At 41.2% G+C, this 16400-nt stretch overlaps 1 protein-coding gene and 1 long non-coding RNA gene across 2 annotated transcripts in view; one reads left to right on the forward strand and one right to left on the reverse strand.

Annotated features, from left to right (window-relative positions):
• Nucleotides 1–12880, forward strand: part of LOC100642872 (dual specificity tyrosine-phosphorylation-regulated kinase 2) — a 50502-nt gene extending 37622 nt beyond the window's left edge. The window contains exon 2 of the mRNA XM_003393999.3: nt 731–12880. Coding sequence (XP_003394047.1) covers nt 731–1876 — 1146 coding nt within the window. The 3' untranslated portion in view covers nt 1877–12880. The remainder of the gene's footprint in view (nt 1–730) is intronic.
• On the reverse strand, nt 12516–16368 carry LOC110119778. The gene is made up of 4 exons (XR_002308277.2): nt 16124–16368; nt 15685–16006; nt 14048–15554; nt 12516–13952 (listed from the first exon to the last, which is right to left on the reverse strand). It is a non-coding gene; the product is annotated as an uncharacterized LOC110119778 (long non-coding RNA).
• Nucleotides 16369–16400: the final 32 nt, after the last annotated feature.

Consider the following 16400-nt stretch of genomic DNA (forward strand, 5'->3'; position numbering starts at 1 on the left):
TTGTCACGTCCCGTTGCCAAATGTGCCGTAAACGATACTCCGCTCTGATTTCATGCAGACCACGTAGAGTATTCACGATACACTTGAGACGGCTGTTGGATTTCAGAGCGTATATCGTCTCGGAGTTTGCGAATGATATAGTATTCCGTCAGCGTGACTGACTATTTAAGATCTTCTGGAACCATTAAAACGGGATTCCCTGGTATTATCAATGACAGTATTTATCGATCCGCGTCTAATACCTATTATTGAGATTAATCGTTATCGTTCGTAGAATATACGATAAGAATATAAATCTTCTGGAAGCATCAGGAATAATGGGAGCTCGGTGAAATAATAGTAGAGGCGTATATCTTTTTATAAACGAAATGCGTACACGTAATGTCTGTGTTTATCTAGAGAATTTTATTATAAGTTTGCAAACGTTTACGAGCAATAATTTAACCACCCTTTTTCTTCCAACTCGGTGTAATTATTTGACACGCGATACGTTACACTCTGCAAAGGACGTTTAATAAAATCAGTTATTCAGTTAGCAGTTATTAAAAAGCAAATTATTCGAAGTAGTTAAACCGGCACGCTGATGTTTGAAACGGTAGTACTCTCGAAAACGGTAAACCGTAATAATCACCGGATCATTGACAACCAGTCTCATAATCGAAACGCATTATTGTATAAAATATACTCTCGCTTGGTCGATGGTTGAAACCTGTTTCTCTTTATGTTGCAGGTGATAGACTTTGGTTCGAGCTGCTACGAGAACCAACGCGTCTACACGTACATTCAAAGTCGCTTCTATCGCGCTCCGGAGGTGATCCTTGGCGCTAAGTACGGTATGCCGATCGACATGTGGAGCCTCGGTTGTATCCTGGTGGAGCTGGTTACCGGTTTCCCATTGCTACCAGGCGAAGACGAGGCGGACCAACTAGCCTGTATCATCGAGTTGCTAGGCATGCCACCGCCTCAGCTGTTAGAATCGGCGAAACGGCGCAGGCAGTTCATCAGCTCGAAGGGTTATCCGCGCTATTGCACCGTTATAACGATGTCCGACGGATCGATCGTATTGAACGGCGGTTTCTCCAGGAAAGGCAAAGACCGTGGCCCACCGGGTTCCAGGAATCTGAGACAGGTGTTGAAAAATTGCGATGACCCGTATTTCCTGGATTTCATTCATCGTTGTCTCAAATGGGACCCGGAACAACGGCTGACACCTGGCAAAGCGTTGAAACACATATGGCTGCGTCGCAGGTTACCAGAGCTTCCAGAGAAAACGAACGACGCTCTGCCAGCGTTGCCGGCAGCCTCTGCGCCGCCTACCTCCGCTTCCGGCCTTCGTACTTCCGCGTCCGGTAGGAAGAGCTCGACCAAGTCGAACACCCTGCAGACCAACAATACCGAGAACACGAACAAGGTGAAACAGTTGAACGACATCTTCCACACAATGTCTACCATTTATTCGGCGCTGCAACGTAACGACGGTACAAGAGGAAGAGTAAAAGGCCAACCGGTAGCAACGAATCATCAGACGGCAACCGTCAGCAGTCATCCATCTTTGAACTCTATCAGCGGTGACGCTAGTAGTAGTGGCGGTGGTGGTGGCGACGGTAGCAGCAGTAGCACTAGTGGTGGTCAACAGCAACAGTCGCAGCCGCAGCAACAGCAACAAGCACAGCCACAGCAGCAGCAGCAGCAGCAACAGCAACAACAGCAACAGCATAGTCACCAATTGCAAGGAAAACAACAGCACAACAATGGTTCGCACGGCTCGCACGGATCTCATGGTTCTCAAGGATCCCATGGTTCTCATGGATCGCACGGATCCAACGGATGGAGCATATCGTTCCTCGAGTGGCTGGAAACGGTGGACAACGATTAGCAAGGACATTCTCGAGGAACCGAGACGATTCGTAAGAAATACGAGGTCAGCCTTACTACCTTTTTCTAACACGTTCACCGTGTGATCGATACCGTGATCGTTGGCCTCGTGTCTCGTTGACTCGTCGGATAATCGTCTGTCTCGACGGTCGTCTTTCGGCGCGTTGTCACAACTCGTTGTCGAACGATACCGGGATGTACTAATGGTGTTCCTGCCTGTGGTAATGTATTCGCTCGACGAGACAAGATTCCTCGGAGTCAAAGGAGAGAGATAAAGAGAGGAAAATGGAGAAAGTGGCCTCGTCTTCGACCTCCGGATACTACTGTGATCTACGCGATATGTTACTGCAAAACGAAAAGAAAAAAAAAGAAAAAAAGAAAAATAAGAAAAAAAAAGAAAGAAAGAAACGAAAGAACTGGCGAAAAGGGGCGAAGGAACTGAAAAATCGATCGCGATACCTCGAATCACGTACCTCACCTAGCTTGGCGTTGCTCTCCAATTTGCTTGTCCAGGATCCATTTCTCGTCGCCGTTTGCTCGAGAAAAGGTGGCGTTGCACGATCTGGTCGCGTTTAATCGAGGACGATTGCTTTTGATGTTCACTTTTGTGGTCGACCGCTCGATACGATTCGCAAAGATATCCCCCGCTGTGTGTGCGTTAACACGTTACGTGTATTCGTTCGTTCGTATCTTCTGCGTCGCGTTTGCGTCCTATTATCGTGAAAATAGGGAGGACGACCACCGAGGTTATTGTGCCAAGGGAAGCAGGGGAACCAAAGATTTGCGCCACGTCGATGAATCGATTCTCCGAAGGTGAGAAGCGGTAGTCGAGAGGTTTATTCAGTTGACGCGCGACCGTTCTCTATGATACCGAGGAGGAGGGTCGCTCGGCGAAGCTCGTTCGTGGATATTTAGGACGTGGATATCTAGACATTACCAAGGCGCCGCGATACGAGGACCTTTTCACGTTCAACTAAGAAATCTAATAATCAAAGGGCATGTGCCTCGCTGAATAGATCGATCCGAGAAGCTTTTTAGGTCAGAAAATTCCTCTGTAATACTATCGGTATCGAGCAGAAGGGAAGGTTGATTTTCCCTCGGGTGTGCCAGCGTAATTGTTGATTAAAGGAGATCAAGCTTGTCTCCTTCGGCTCGAGCCGAAGCATCGATCAAACGGGACACGACGATCGTGAAAATAATGGATGCTGTTTTTCCAAGAACACGAAGGAACCGACGTCGATATCGAGAAAAAAAATTCATAAGATACGAAAGCATTAGCATTCGCTACACGTTTGTTTTTCTTCCTTTTTACCTTTTCAATGTAATTTCAATTTCGTTTTCTTTCTTTTTTTTTTTTTCTTTCCTCTTTCTTTTTAACGTAACATACGAAGTAAGCATTTTAGCCGCGTTAAATTATTCCGAGCGAAAATACCAAGCTTGGTCGCAAGTTCCTTTATCTTTTTCTTACCGAAAAAAAAAAAAATAATAATAAAAATAGACTGCGCGTGAACGAAAAGCGAGCTTGAAATAGACCAGTATTCTCTGATGATAATACTTCGAAGACGTCTGATACCTTGAAGACGGGTTTTAGAATCGGATCCGCGCTTCACCTTTGAACTTTCGTCTCCTTTGTCCGCGAGCGTGAACTTCCAATTCGAAGACGAACTTTTCCAGCTGAACTCGTTAAAACCGGTCTCTTTCAATTTCTACCAAATCCTCACTCCCGCGAAATACTCTTGCGATCGACTTTCCCCGCGCCATACGCGACAACTGCCCCGAATCTCGCATTACGTATTCATTATTCTCTGGTCGTTTATCAGCATTTATATTCCAATTCTTCTCGAAAGCGAACAAAGAAAGACTCGAAAACGGTAGCTCGTGGCAACGAGGGCTGTTCATTTAATCCTGCATTTCGTAGCGTAAGCCGTGAAAATGCATTTATCGCGGGGAATCGCGTCGAACGAGGATTCGGACGCGGATGCGAAAACGGATTCGCGAGCTTCGAGCTCGCCGCTCCAGGTTTTCTTCCCTCGTCTTTTCATGGAAAAGGCGCGCTTTGCAATTCGATATCGTAACGGCGGATAGCCCGGCTCGTTCTAACGGCAGATTTTCAAAGAAAATTGGTACGAGAAACGATGGCGGGCACCGACGTGCGCGAATCTGCCGAAGGAGATCCCGCTCGTATAATTCGGTTGCGACCCTGGCACAAAGCGAATTCGTGGTAATTTTAGTTTGCTCGGTGAGCGCTCGATGCGTTTCACGATATCGGCGAAAACATCCTAAATGGAAGGACGTGCACGAGATGTGGACGAACGACGATCAAAATGAACGAGGAGACAGACAGCGCGAGGATATAGCGTATAGAAAACGGTAAGGAGAAAGAGAGAGAGAGAGAGAGAGAGTGAGTGAGTGAGTGAGAGTTATCGGGGTGGCGAACGAGACGAGAGAGAAGAAAATGGCCATAAATTAGCCAACGATGAGACAAGTTATAATGTGACGAGTTACGAAAAGATAGAGACGTCAATCGAGAAGCGTGTTTGATAAAAGAAACGAATTGTGGGAAGGGTGGGATGGGTGGGGGGATATAAGCAGCGAGACACGGAGGTCATTAAATCGTGATATTGAACATGATATCTTGTGATATGGAATTTAGGTGTACTGGGGTTCACGTTGATGAACATAGATAAATATAGATATATATATATACATATATATATATATATATATATATATATATATATGTATGTATATATATATATGAAACGCGTCTATATATTATATATTATAATACGTTGTAACGCTGATTCAGAGAGGAAAAAAGAAAAGGAAAAAATATCGCTACGATTATTAAAGAAATACGCGCGTAGTGAGAAGTAGTGAGCTAAAAGAAAATAAAATGAAACGCGTTACAAGGAGCGAGAATGAACAAAAAGAAAAAGGGAAAAAACGGTTTCGTGGAACGTTGCACGATTATTATATGTGTACGTATGTAACGATATCTTTCAAGATTCCTTTTTTCCTTTTTATTTCTAATTTCTCTTGTGATTGCGAATCTTCGTTAGCCCCCTCTTTTTTTTTTTTTTTTGCTTTTTTTTATTTCCTTCCTTTCGTAGAACGTACACCGCGTTCGCGGTACCGTTTCCGATTAATTTTGTCCGAGAGAGAACGTCCACTCGTCTTCTCTTCTCTCCTGTCTTTTTTTTCTTCGTATTTTTTTTTTTTTTTTTTTTATCCTTTTTTCTTTCGTAACGCTTGTAAAGGCTCGTTCATCCGCCGGTCGAGGAACGCGGAGGAAACACAAGCATCCGCCGATCGATCTTTCGTGGTCGCGTCGGATTTTAGTTTCAGCTGGATTTTTCGCGTTACGTTAGCAAGCAACGTCCGCGCGTGATCCAACGATCGATCGTTAATACCACTGCCAATACCTTCCTACATAAGTTCGGGCTCTCCGTTTTCTCGTAGATACGCAGAAAAGTGATCGCATGTATTATTTACGATCCTAGTCTCGTGCAGTGAAAATTTCAATAGCGCGTGCTCGTCGTCGACGTCGTCGTCGTCGTCGTCGTCGTCGTGTTCGCACAAGGATTATCGTAATGAACGCGCTGGGCATGCTTATAGGCCGTGTGTGTCATTGTTATAAATAATAGGTAGCATTTTCACACTGGTTGGTATAAGAAAAAAGTTCGTATTAAAAAAAAAAAAAAAAGAAAAGATAAGAAAAAGACAACTGTATAGACGCAGGTGAAACGTTTACCATTTACTCAAGTTTTGTTTTATAATATTAACCGGAGATGTAGGTCGCTCGAGTTTTTACCTACGATTTAATTTAATCGATCACTCACTGTGCTTTACTGTGATCAAAACGTTGTCCATATTCGTTGTCGGTGCAAACTTCGGCTCAAACTAATCATGTGTATACATTACATTATCGACTGATCTCGAAGAAGATTGCGCAGAGAAATTCGTTGAACATCCTGCTTCTCTTCTTCTTCTTCTTCTTCTTCTTCTTTTTCTTATTTTTATTTTGTTTTGGAAAGAAAGAGAGAGAGATATACCTATATAGATATACGATAACTATAAGCGATTAGGTCTCTCTACGTTCTTCTTCCTACGTTGTTTTCTCTTCTTCTTTCCTTTATTTTTTCCCTCCTCTTCTTTCTTTTTTTTCCCTTTCTTGTTTTAATTGCTTTCTTACTACTCATGCAACGCGTCCCGACGCCAATGAGTTTTAAGCGATGGCTTTAGGCTTATAACGTATACACGGCCGGGATATAAGCGCGGACCGTTCCAAGGTCGAGGCTTTAACTCAAGGCAAACGAGGGTGTGTTCCGATTGTCTGGAAGGCGTGCTCGAAGATTCCTCTTCTGGCGAAAAAAAGCCGCGGAGGGAAAAAAGAACCAGATACGGACGATACGTTTTCGTTGCTCGCGCGCTTCGCTCCTACTTTGTATTTCCTTTTGCATTGCTTCGTTGAATTCTCGTGTTCGATGCAAAACGACGAAACGAAAAATCAAGACTACCAATCCGCCTTGACCTTCCATAACCGAATTTTTCTTCCGAGAAAGACGATGCTGCTAATTACAGTTTTTCGTTCTTACGAGAAACAACTAAGAGTCGTCCACTGTCATAAATGGATCGTTTAACAAAATATCGATGTTACGAGGATAGAAAGAAACGTGTAACGAGGTGAGAACGATACAAGATAATTCTTGAAACGTATAAACGGACGAATGTACGAAGAACGGTCTGTTGCAAAGAGTAAACTTGGAAATTATCTATCCACGTACTGTTTTATTTATTTATTACTGCAACGTTATATTGGGTCGTCCGGAAGACTCGTCCGGATTTTTAAGGAATATAATCGACGTAAAAAATCATATTGAAAAGTTGTTCGCCGAGAAACCTAAGAGGCTTTCAAAGAACGACATATTCAAGTTGCGCGATAGATGGAGAAAATCTATGGGAGGAAATGATGTTTGTATAATTTAATAAACGTACATCGAATCGAAATGTAAAATCGCAACAAGCTTTTCGGACGTCTCGATATTTCATCGATATGTCATGGCAACGTTAAACGATTTATTTATAACGGTAACGTAACTTACAAAATTACGTATTGATATTTTTATTTCAACTACGATACGTTGTTACGGCTGCGCCGAGTCGCGGGTTGGGATATTTTATTTATAAAATAATTGTTCGTGATCTTAGGTTAAAATTAAAATCTGCGATTAGCTTCGATCTCTTCTTCTCGTAAGTAATTGAAATTCCGGTTATAGAGGGTTAAGGATACTCTGCCTGTAAACACGGAACAATACGTACCTATAGCAGCGATATTTCTAAAATCCGAAACGAGACAGCCTTTTAAAGGACAATGAAACGCATTTGTTCGCGAATCAAGTGTTATTTGATATCGATGTATCGTACGTATAGGCGGTCGTCGGTGTGCTCGATAGCCGGACGATGAATTTTCTAAAAGGAGCCCGGCCAACATCAAAGCTGCCTATTAAAAATAAACGCTGTCACGGATTTTCACGATATTCACCTGGCGGAAATGCATATTAAAGCTTAACAACCGACCACCCTCTACCCCGTGTACCTATGTATCGTGTCCGGGTATGCATGCATCTCTTCGGCTTGTACGAACACGAAAATGTAGGACGCGCGACAAAAGAACTAACCGGGGAAAAACGGTTCGATCGGACGAAAACGGAACACGGAAGGGTCGATGAATTTTTGCATGTTGGACCCAATAGCGTCTGCACCGCGTGTTTTCGTCTCTTTGGGACCGAATGATCTAACTCGCGGCGAGAGAAACGAAAGTCGAGGGGAGACACCGCGACCAAGGGCTAAAGCCGAAGTTGCTTAGAAACGACTAGAATACTTGGTAGTAGGATACGCTTTTCGAGAAACGTACTTTGGTGAATCGCAGCGAAGCGGAGTAGATGACGAGCATAGAGAAAGTTTAGGAACATAAATCGAGGAGAAGACTTTCTCTTCGTATGGAAAATCGAAATGACGAGATCGAAGATGGAAGCAATCGATCGTCGAAGAACGAAGAATGTCGTTTACCCCGGTTTACTTGAATCGTCGTATCCGTTAGACCCTGCTACGGTCTTCGAGCGATTACGTTCTGATATCGGTCTCGTTTCAACGAGCAGAAAAAGCTTTGGCAAGTTCGAGGGAAACTTTGGTATCGAGTCGAAACGAGAAATCCTTCATATTGACGATGATCCTTCGATTTAACGAAATCTTTTAACGACAGCGGTGAAACAGAAATTCAGAAACATCGAGTCCGAAGAATGTAGCAGGGTCGAGGAAACTTCGAAAAGGTGTTATGCGAGTGAATGTTAGTAACACCGCGTTAAGTGCTTTTATTATGCGTCTGCGTCGCGATGCGTATGTAATACGCATATTATGGTACAACCTCGATGCATGGTGGATAATGTGTACATACGCGCGCACACACAAATACACACGTATGTACACACGTACATACAATGTATAATACATAGGACAGTGTGTCGTACGACGGTATATTTTAATATTCGTATTGGAAGAAAGTCGTTGGATAGAGAAAATACGGTTGATACAACGACATGAACGTTATCGGTCGCCAATCTCTGTACAAATCGAAAATTATTGATCTCTAGTCTGTCCGAGTGTTTGTCTCTGAATTATTCAAAAACGTAAGACGAATATCTCGCGAATTGTTAATCGAGAACGTTATCGAATAGAGGATGAAACAAAGTTTCATCGAGGAAAGATAAACTGACGCTTACACATTGTATCGTTCGATTTTCCGACTTTAACGAAAGGGCCTGTAAGAATGTGAAAGAAAACAGTAAGCTATAGAGAGGAAAAGGGAAAGAAGGGAGGAAACGCGCGATACGAAATCTTGCCAAGATCGTTATAATGGAAAACTATAAGCGAAAAACACGATAAGTCACGTTTCCCACCTTGATATATTCTTCTTAATTTTTTTTTTTTTTTGGACATAATGTTGAAATATTGAAAGAACATCGGGGATATTGAAATATCGTTTGTTTGAACGATTATACTTTTGGCTGAACGTGACAGACTCTTTTCGTCAAAATTTTATACTAAACGGTCATATACTTATTGTGTTTCTTTTTCTGTGATTTCTAATTAGATATATATTAATCCATTATTAACTGCCGTAGTATTTCTTTCTAAAATTTGTATATAATTCTATGAATTTTAGTTGAGTAAATTCGATCAAAATACGTATATATATATTATTAACGCGTAAGAATATCTCAAGTCGGTGGACACGCACCGACTTGAGATATTCGCGAAAAATTGTTTTCGTTGTGGAGCAAAAATCATGGCAGTTAGTTTGTTAATTAATACGTACATATCTGCGTACATTCGTAAGTTATAAACGTTTACGGGCGCGGTAATTAGGGGATTGGCGAATTAATCTCCGGGGACGTGGATTTATCGAATCGATCAGCGCGGCGTGGTGGCTTCAAGTTCGTTGAACGCCGGCTGCCTCGTTCCGTGACCTTACCTCTTTCCGATCTCGCCATTCCGGTGAATCTCCGTGCTGCCTCCTCTCTTTTTCCTCTCTTTTTCCTCTCTTTTTCCTCTCTTTCTCCCTTTCGCTTGCCCAGTCGTCATCGTTCGAAAAGTGAAACACGATTGGAATCTCGATCCGTTTTACTCCGCTTCTAACGCGCGTCCCCGCCGCTATAATCGAACATCTCGAACGCGAACGTCGTCGTCATCGTCGTCGTCATCGTCGTGATCGCAATCGTCGCCGCGTTCGATCGTAATGCTGATTCTGTGATTCGTATAAAATGAATCGATCGTAGCGGCGAAATCACGCTCGTCAGGTGAAAATTCGTGTGGTTTAGCGACGAACCTTGACGGAACACGCCCAACAGCGTTTACAAAGGGCTCGAGCTAGAAGAAGTAATAAAGTAATCGTTAAGCGAATAGTGGTAATCGATTATAAGCTGTAATACTAGGTAAGGAACAAGTGGAACGGGAGACTAACGTTAATCGAATCGAAGTTGCACGAAGACGAGAAACGAAAGCGTGAAAGAAGAGAAGGAAAGGAGGAAGGAAGAAGTAGCAGGAAATAAGCGAAAGGAAAGAAAAAAAAAACGAAAAAGTCCGCTAGATCTTAGATAGTTCCGCTGATATTCAATTCCTTTGTGTCTTCTTTTTTTATTTGTCCTTATTTTCTTTTTTTTATTTTCTTTTTTTTTTTTCTTTTTTATCTAGCGACGAGAACGACGCGTTCCGATGTATATTTATTTTAACCCGCGTCTCTCTTCCGGAGGGAACGACCAATTGATCGTGCGCCGTAGCGTATCACGACTTTTATTTCGTGTCCAACGAAGCGTGCATTTTTATTCGCTGTGAAACACTGCCTCTCGCCGCCACTGTGTGTTTTATTGGCCGAACAAGCATCGCGGAGATCGATTGATTTTCACGGGTCGGTCGAACGCGACTCGAAGATCTGTCGCGAAAATAAAAATGAGAAAGGAAAGAAGCAGAGAAAGAGGCGGAGGAGGAGAAATGAAAAAAGAAAGAGAGAGAAACAGAGATCCTGGCGGCTTTCCCAACGGACCGTATCACCGCGTGTTCGCCGTGGTCGAACTAATCCGTTTGCGAAAAAGCTTTCCGGCCTCGTAAACAAACCGTTTTCATACCAGATATACGATAGCCACTGGAACCGTAGAATTTTAACAACACGCAACTGATTTTTAATCTCTGCATGCGCGTCGATCGAATCCATATCGGACGCACGTATCTTACTTCTTTACTCCATATCCTCTCTTCCCACTTCTCTCTCTCTCTCTTTCTCTCTCTCTCTCTCTTTTTCGTTTTTTAATTTTTTGTTTTCTATGAAAAACGCGTTGTACACGCACGATCGACGAATGTGCAAAACGATCGTGTCACGGCTCGATAAAACACACGGTACGCGCGAAGGTAAGATCGATAGTCGTACAAACAAGATTTCTATGTCCGAAGAAAGAAAGAAGAAATAGAAGAAAAGTATGAGAGAATAGTAGAGCAACGACCGAAAATAATAGTATGCTGCCGATAGAATTTCGTAGAGTCGTCGTAAAAGACACTTAGAACAAGTTTGTACGATGAAAATGAAAAATACTCTGTACAAAATATATATGTTACATATATATATATATATATATGCGCGTATATATATATATATTACATACACACGCATATGCATAAATATCCTCCCTCGATTTAACGATGTTCTTTTTCGCACGCGTACGTTTCTGCACGCAACTCTTTTATCCTTGTATCCGCGGATCGTTTTCCGAAAGTGGTACCATTCGTTCCACGATAATATGTATTTTGTATTATCGTTCGTTTTTAGTCAACGTACTACCCGCTTTAAGGCCTTTTCTATATTTTTTAGTCGCAGAACGCTCGCCGTTAAACGGTCGGGCGAACGAGCGAGATATTTCGTTCGATCATGTGCCGCTGCAACGGAGAGAAAGAATTATGGGAAAAGTAATGAATGAGAGAGTATGCGAGTATGTGCGTGTATTATGAGTGTGTGCACACGAGGAGAGAAAGAAAGGAGAATAATAACGTCTTTCACGAGGTAAAGATATTTTAGCCTGTCATCGTTCGCGCATCAATTGTACCATACAAAACAAATCCCTCGATTCGTCCGTTTTCATCATTGCGTTTACACTTCATTTTTATTGAATCGACCTCTAACGATATCTATGATCGTCTTGTATTTGATTGTGTACCTCGATTTGTATATATATACATATATAAAGAAAGATAAAAAAAAAAAAAAGATAAAAAAAAAAGCTGAAAATAAGAAACGAATCGTCCCTCGTTGAATGGCGGACGATTTTAAAACGAAAAGTGACTGACTTTAGTACCTCTACGATGTTACACCCTTTACTTATCATCATTGCAATCTTCTACTTTCTTTGTTTTTTCTGTTTTTCTGGGTTTTTTTTTTCACGAACGGATCATCGTTCTCATTTCGTGGATTAGTTGCAGCGGCAGCTTAATAATAACCATCCCCATCGAGCTACTGCGCGCTTTTGATAAGTCCTGTCTCCAGAGAGTATGCGTATGAACCGTCTTTTGTTCGTTAATTTGTTCTCTTCATCCTGTGCTTCGCTCTACCACGGATAGATTAGACTGCGGATTCTTATACAGTTTCACGTATTTACGAATACACCTGAAGAAATGGAATCTAAATGGCAATTTGTTTCACTCGTTGAATATTATTATTAACTAGTATTCCATTTTGCAGACTTTACACAGTTTCGTGCTTTCTATGCGTTCTATGCATCCTCGTACCTTCAGATTTCACCTTCAGAGTTCACCTTAAAATACGCATAATAATCCGCAGCCTACGCGCGATTAAGAACGTTAAGTTTCGTAGGGTAAAACGTGATTTCTTAAGCGGCAATGCGAAACCTTTGATCTCTAACACGCGCGCATACGACCTTATAATAAATACGCATTTGGTGCGCGCGTATACATACGTGTAGATAAAAATACGTTAAATTAGTAAACGAAATGCGGAGAATCATGTTCGTTTGTTGCGTTCAACGTCTTTTCTTTTTTTTTTTTTTTTTTTGTTTTTCGTTTTGATTTTTGACCCCTTTTCTTCGCGCTCGCTTGTTCCTCGAGTACGAACGAACAGGGGATGGAAGCAACCCGTCGTTGTACATCCTCTCGTCAGGAGAACGCAACTTATACATATGGAATATATATATGAATGGTACGATTCGAGCGTTTACGATGATTAGACGTGTAAATGGTGTAGACGCGGTGATAAACACGTGGGATAGTTATTATAAAATGTCTTGTCGCCACATTTGTCGGGAAACCCCTGGAAACCTCCGATACACAAGCGTAATTGTAACGCGTTCTCGCCAAGAGTCACGAGAACGAGAAACTGATTTTTTAAAGAACTGCTCTGACTTGATTAATAAGAAACGAAATAAACGCTGCTTGAGACAGTTAACATCGGCTATTGTGACCTTTCTTCTGGATTTTTTACTTGTGTACTTTTCGATAGTAGAGAGAGAGGAGTACAATCCATATAAATGTTGTAGAGTTTCTCACGAAAGTATTTGAACGCTTGCAGAAACTTTTGTGAATATACCGATGTACCTGTAACGAGAATATCGTGATCGTGTTGCTTTGAAACAAATTTGAAATAAATGTGTATGTATAGAGGCCACGAGATATACTCGTCATCGGTGCAAAGATATATTTCACAAAGATGGCAAAAGTATGTGAACAATGAATTATCAGTTATATCAAGAAACTTGAATATTCAGTGGTAACGTCCTCAGCACTTATTTTGTATTCGAGACAACTATTCGTGCCGTGCATTAATTAATGCTTACGGTGAATGCGTTAGAATATCTGTACTCGTAAATTGATTTCAAATTTTGCAGACATAATAGCACGATATAAATAATATGATAACATTGGTGATTCGTTACAATGTTGGCGAAGCTTGAAAATGTTGTATACAATACACATATACGTGAAAACTTTTTATATATGCGTGCAAATACTTTGGTGTTCCGAGGAGAAAGACGCGCCTCTCGTTTTTCTTCTTCTTTTTTCTCCCGTTATTGTAACTCGTCCAGAATTTATGGATCTGCTTATTCGCACCGAAGGAAAGAATCAACGAAGATGAGTTTTATGAAACGTTGCCTCACGGCACCGTTGAATGAATAAAAAAAGAAAAAAAGAAGAAGAGAAGCGAAGAGACGAGACACAACGTCAAAGGTTCCGTAACATCTGAAGAGATAAACGTTGCGTTGGGCTTTTTGCCAAACTATTAAATCTTCATTGTACGTCATTGACGCAAATTTCCGTCTGAAAATCAGAACCAGCCACCGAGATCACGGTACTCCAAGGCTATCGTCGAACTCGGTCGTCGTTAGTCAAAGTTCCTGTCTACCATTTCGAAACATCTGACAAGACCGAAGTTTGATCATTTTCTTTCTGTCATCTTTGTCTTTCTTCTTTCGATTAAAAATATTCCATCGTTATCCCATAGCAGCGTATTTCGCTTTGGACTACGAAAAAGAGGAGAAAAAATAAGAAGAAATAAAAATAGGGAGAAACAAACAATTTGCTTGCTGGTTGAAAGCTCGTTGAAACCAACCCATACCTCTTGTGGTTGAATAGAGAAGAAGGAATCATTGAAAGACTCTCGAGTTCGAATAGCGTCGATGATTCCTTAGCGTTGATCGTTCGAGTCCTTATCTCCTTTTAGTTCCTTTCCGCTCCTGTACTCACGAAGATAGGCTTCTCTTCGATTCTTTCAGATCTAAACAACTGGGTGATAATTATCGTGCCTGACGGAAACACAAGCTGCATACTTAAACGTAAGCACCAACGATCGAATCTGATAACAGGTATGTTTTGTCGCCCTATTAAGTTTATTGAATTTAAATCGCTATCTCATATCCCAGCTAAGCGTTTCTCTTTGACAAACGCAAAAGATTTTAATGAAAAACAGATTCAGGATCTTTTTCGTGCAAAAATGAGGCCTTCCAGGATTCGGATTCATTTTTTCAACAAAAAGTGGTCAGTGTCGTAAATAAAGCTAGATCGATACAAGTAACCTGTCATTCGATCAAATCTATAATAATTACAATAGTACCACATCAACTGATTAAAAGTCTGCTTCGTTAAATGGTTATTTTGCTATCTCTATCGGTTCTTAATTCTGATCTTATGATGCGATGCCTTTTAATGTTCTGCGTGTAAAATAAATAAACGTATCGAGTATCTACGCATCTCACATCTCGAGATTTGCTAGAATTATGGCTCCCCTGATAACTGATCGCATAATATCCCGACTCGCGATTAGTTAACGCAGCGTAATACATATGTACCTAATACATATGTGTACATATAAGCATACTAATTCCAGGCTCGTTCCATCTTTACAAATATCCAAGTGCCGTTACTGACTACTTCAAATTACCATAATATTAAGTATATCATGAAGTATCCGTCACAAATCTGAACAACAGATCTAAAGTTAATCAAATCCCTCCAGTTAAACCTCCACAAATTACCAGTAATACCTTTTTGTTATTTAAAGTTGCATTCTGCAAGCAATTGCACTGTCAGAGTACGTGTGTTATTCTCGTCTTTTTTCTGGAGGTTATTCTAAAGGAAGCATTTTAAAGACTGTTAGCAACTAGTGTAGTATTTTCATGTCATTCGTTGAGATACTCGCGTACCCTAACCTCCGATAATTGATACCAATCAATTAACGAAAGAGTGGAAATTATAATACATACAACGATATCCTGTATAAGAAAGTCGATCAAAATTCAGAAATCGCTCGCGAAACAGCGAGCTATCGAATTACAGCGAGCTATCCGATTGTTCCGGTAGGAGGCGAGAGCTAATTAATCAGAATATCGACAAGCGTCTCGTTTTACTTTGTTGCTAGCAATTTCTGCTAAGCGAGTCGTTAATCATTGACACTCGACGTAGGTCGACATCGATTTTTCCCCGCGTCTAAGTGTGTCACACTCACAAAGCGTATTTTTATCGTGATCAGAGCGTTTCGATTTAGAGCAAAGCCGGAGATCGGCAACGAGCGTGTCCGCATTGTTTTGGTACGAGATTTGCTGGACGCGGGAAAATTGACTGGGAATCTGGAACAGATATAGAATCGTAGTTATATGACACTGAATGCTTTTCCGGGTTACGTTTATTTTTAATCTCGCATGATGTACAGTTTACAATAGTGACGTCAAGCAGGCTTCTTATACTTGGATTGATTACCTTCTCGTTTTGCTCGAACGTAGTAATATTTCTCTTGCTACTCGTAATTTTTCTACAAAAATTTCTTGACTCTATCGTGTTCGATGCTTCGTTCGACTAGTACTCTTTTATGGTAGATTTCGTTAAATGATTTCGCAGTATGTGCATTGAGGTTATTACGAGGATGCATCATTTTATCGGTTTTAGAAAATATTTGTTCGCGTTTCTTTTAGGTGTATGTGCAGAAATATTATTCATTAGTAGAACGATATGTGTAGACATTGTTCGTGACATACACAAACACTATCTCCTTATATTCGTTGTTTTATGTCTCACTATGTACCTAACCAATTAATACGAATTCGATAATACAAAACGCAAATTAATAACGTTGTTTAAGGATTAGCTAAATTATTAAATGAAATAAAATGTTGATACAAGATCATTTTTTCTCTCAAACCTTTTACATATTACACGGCGAATTACTGTTGTTGAAATAACGATCCCGCGAAATGTGTCCGGTGCTCGCCGGAGAATAAACCGGTCTTTAAGACCCGAAAGAGAAGATCGAACCTGTGTCACTGTTCCTATCTCGATACCGACCACTTATTTTCGGTCCGGCCAAATTCAATGGCAAAAGATAGTGGCTGATTGCCAGTATCGCTGCTGTTGTCTTTTCGAAAACCTCCTTGGGAATCGCGTATCGTATACGAGACAATGGATGAAACTGAGATTAG

This window comes from Bombus terrestris, chromosome 2, assembly GCF_910591885.1.
Source record: "Bombus terrestris chromosome 2, iyBomTerr1.2, whole genome shotgun sequence".
Classification (NCBI taxonomy): Eukaryota; Metazoa; Arthropoda; class Insecta; order Hymenoptera; family Apidae; genus Bombus; species Bombus terrestris.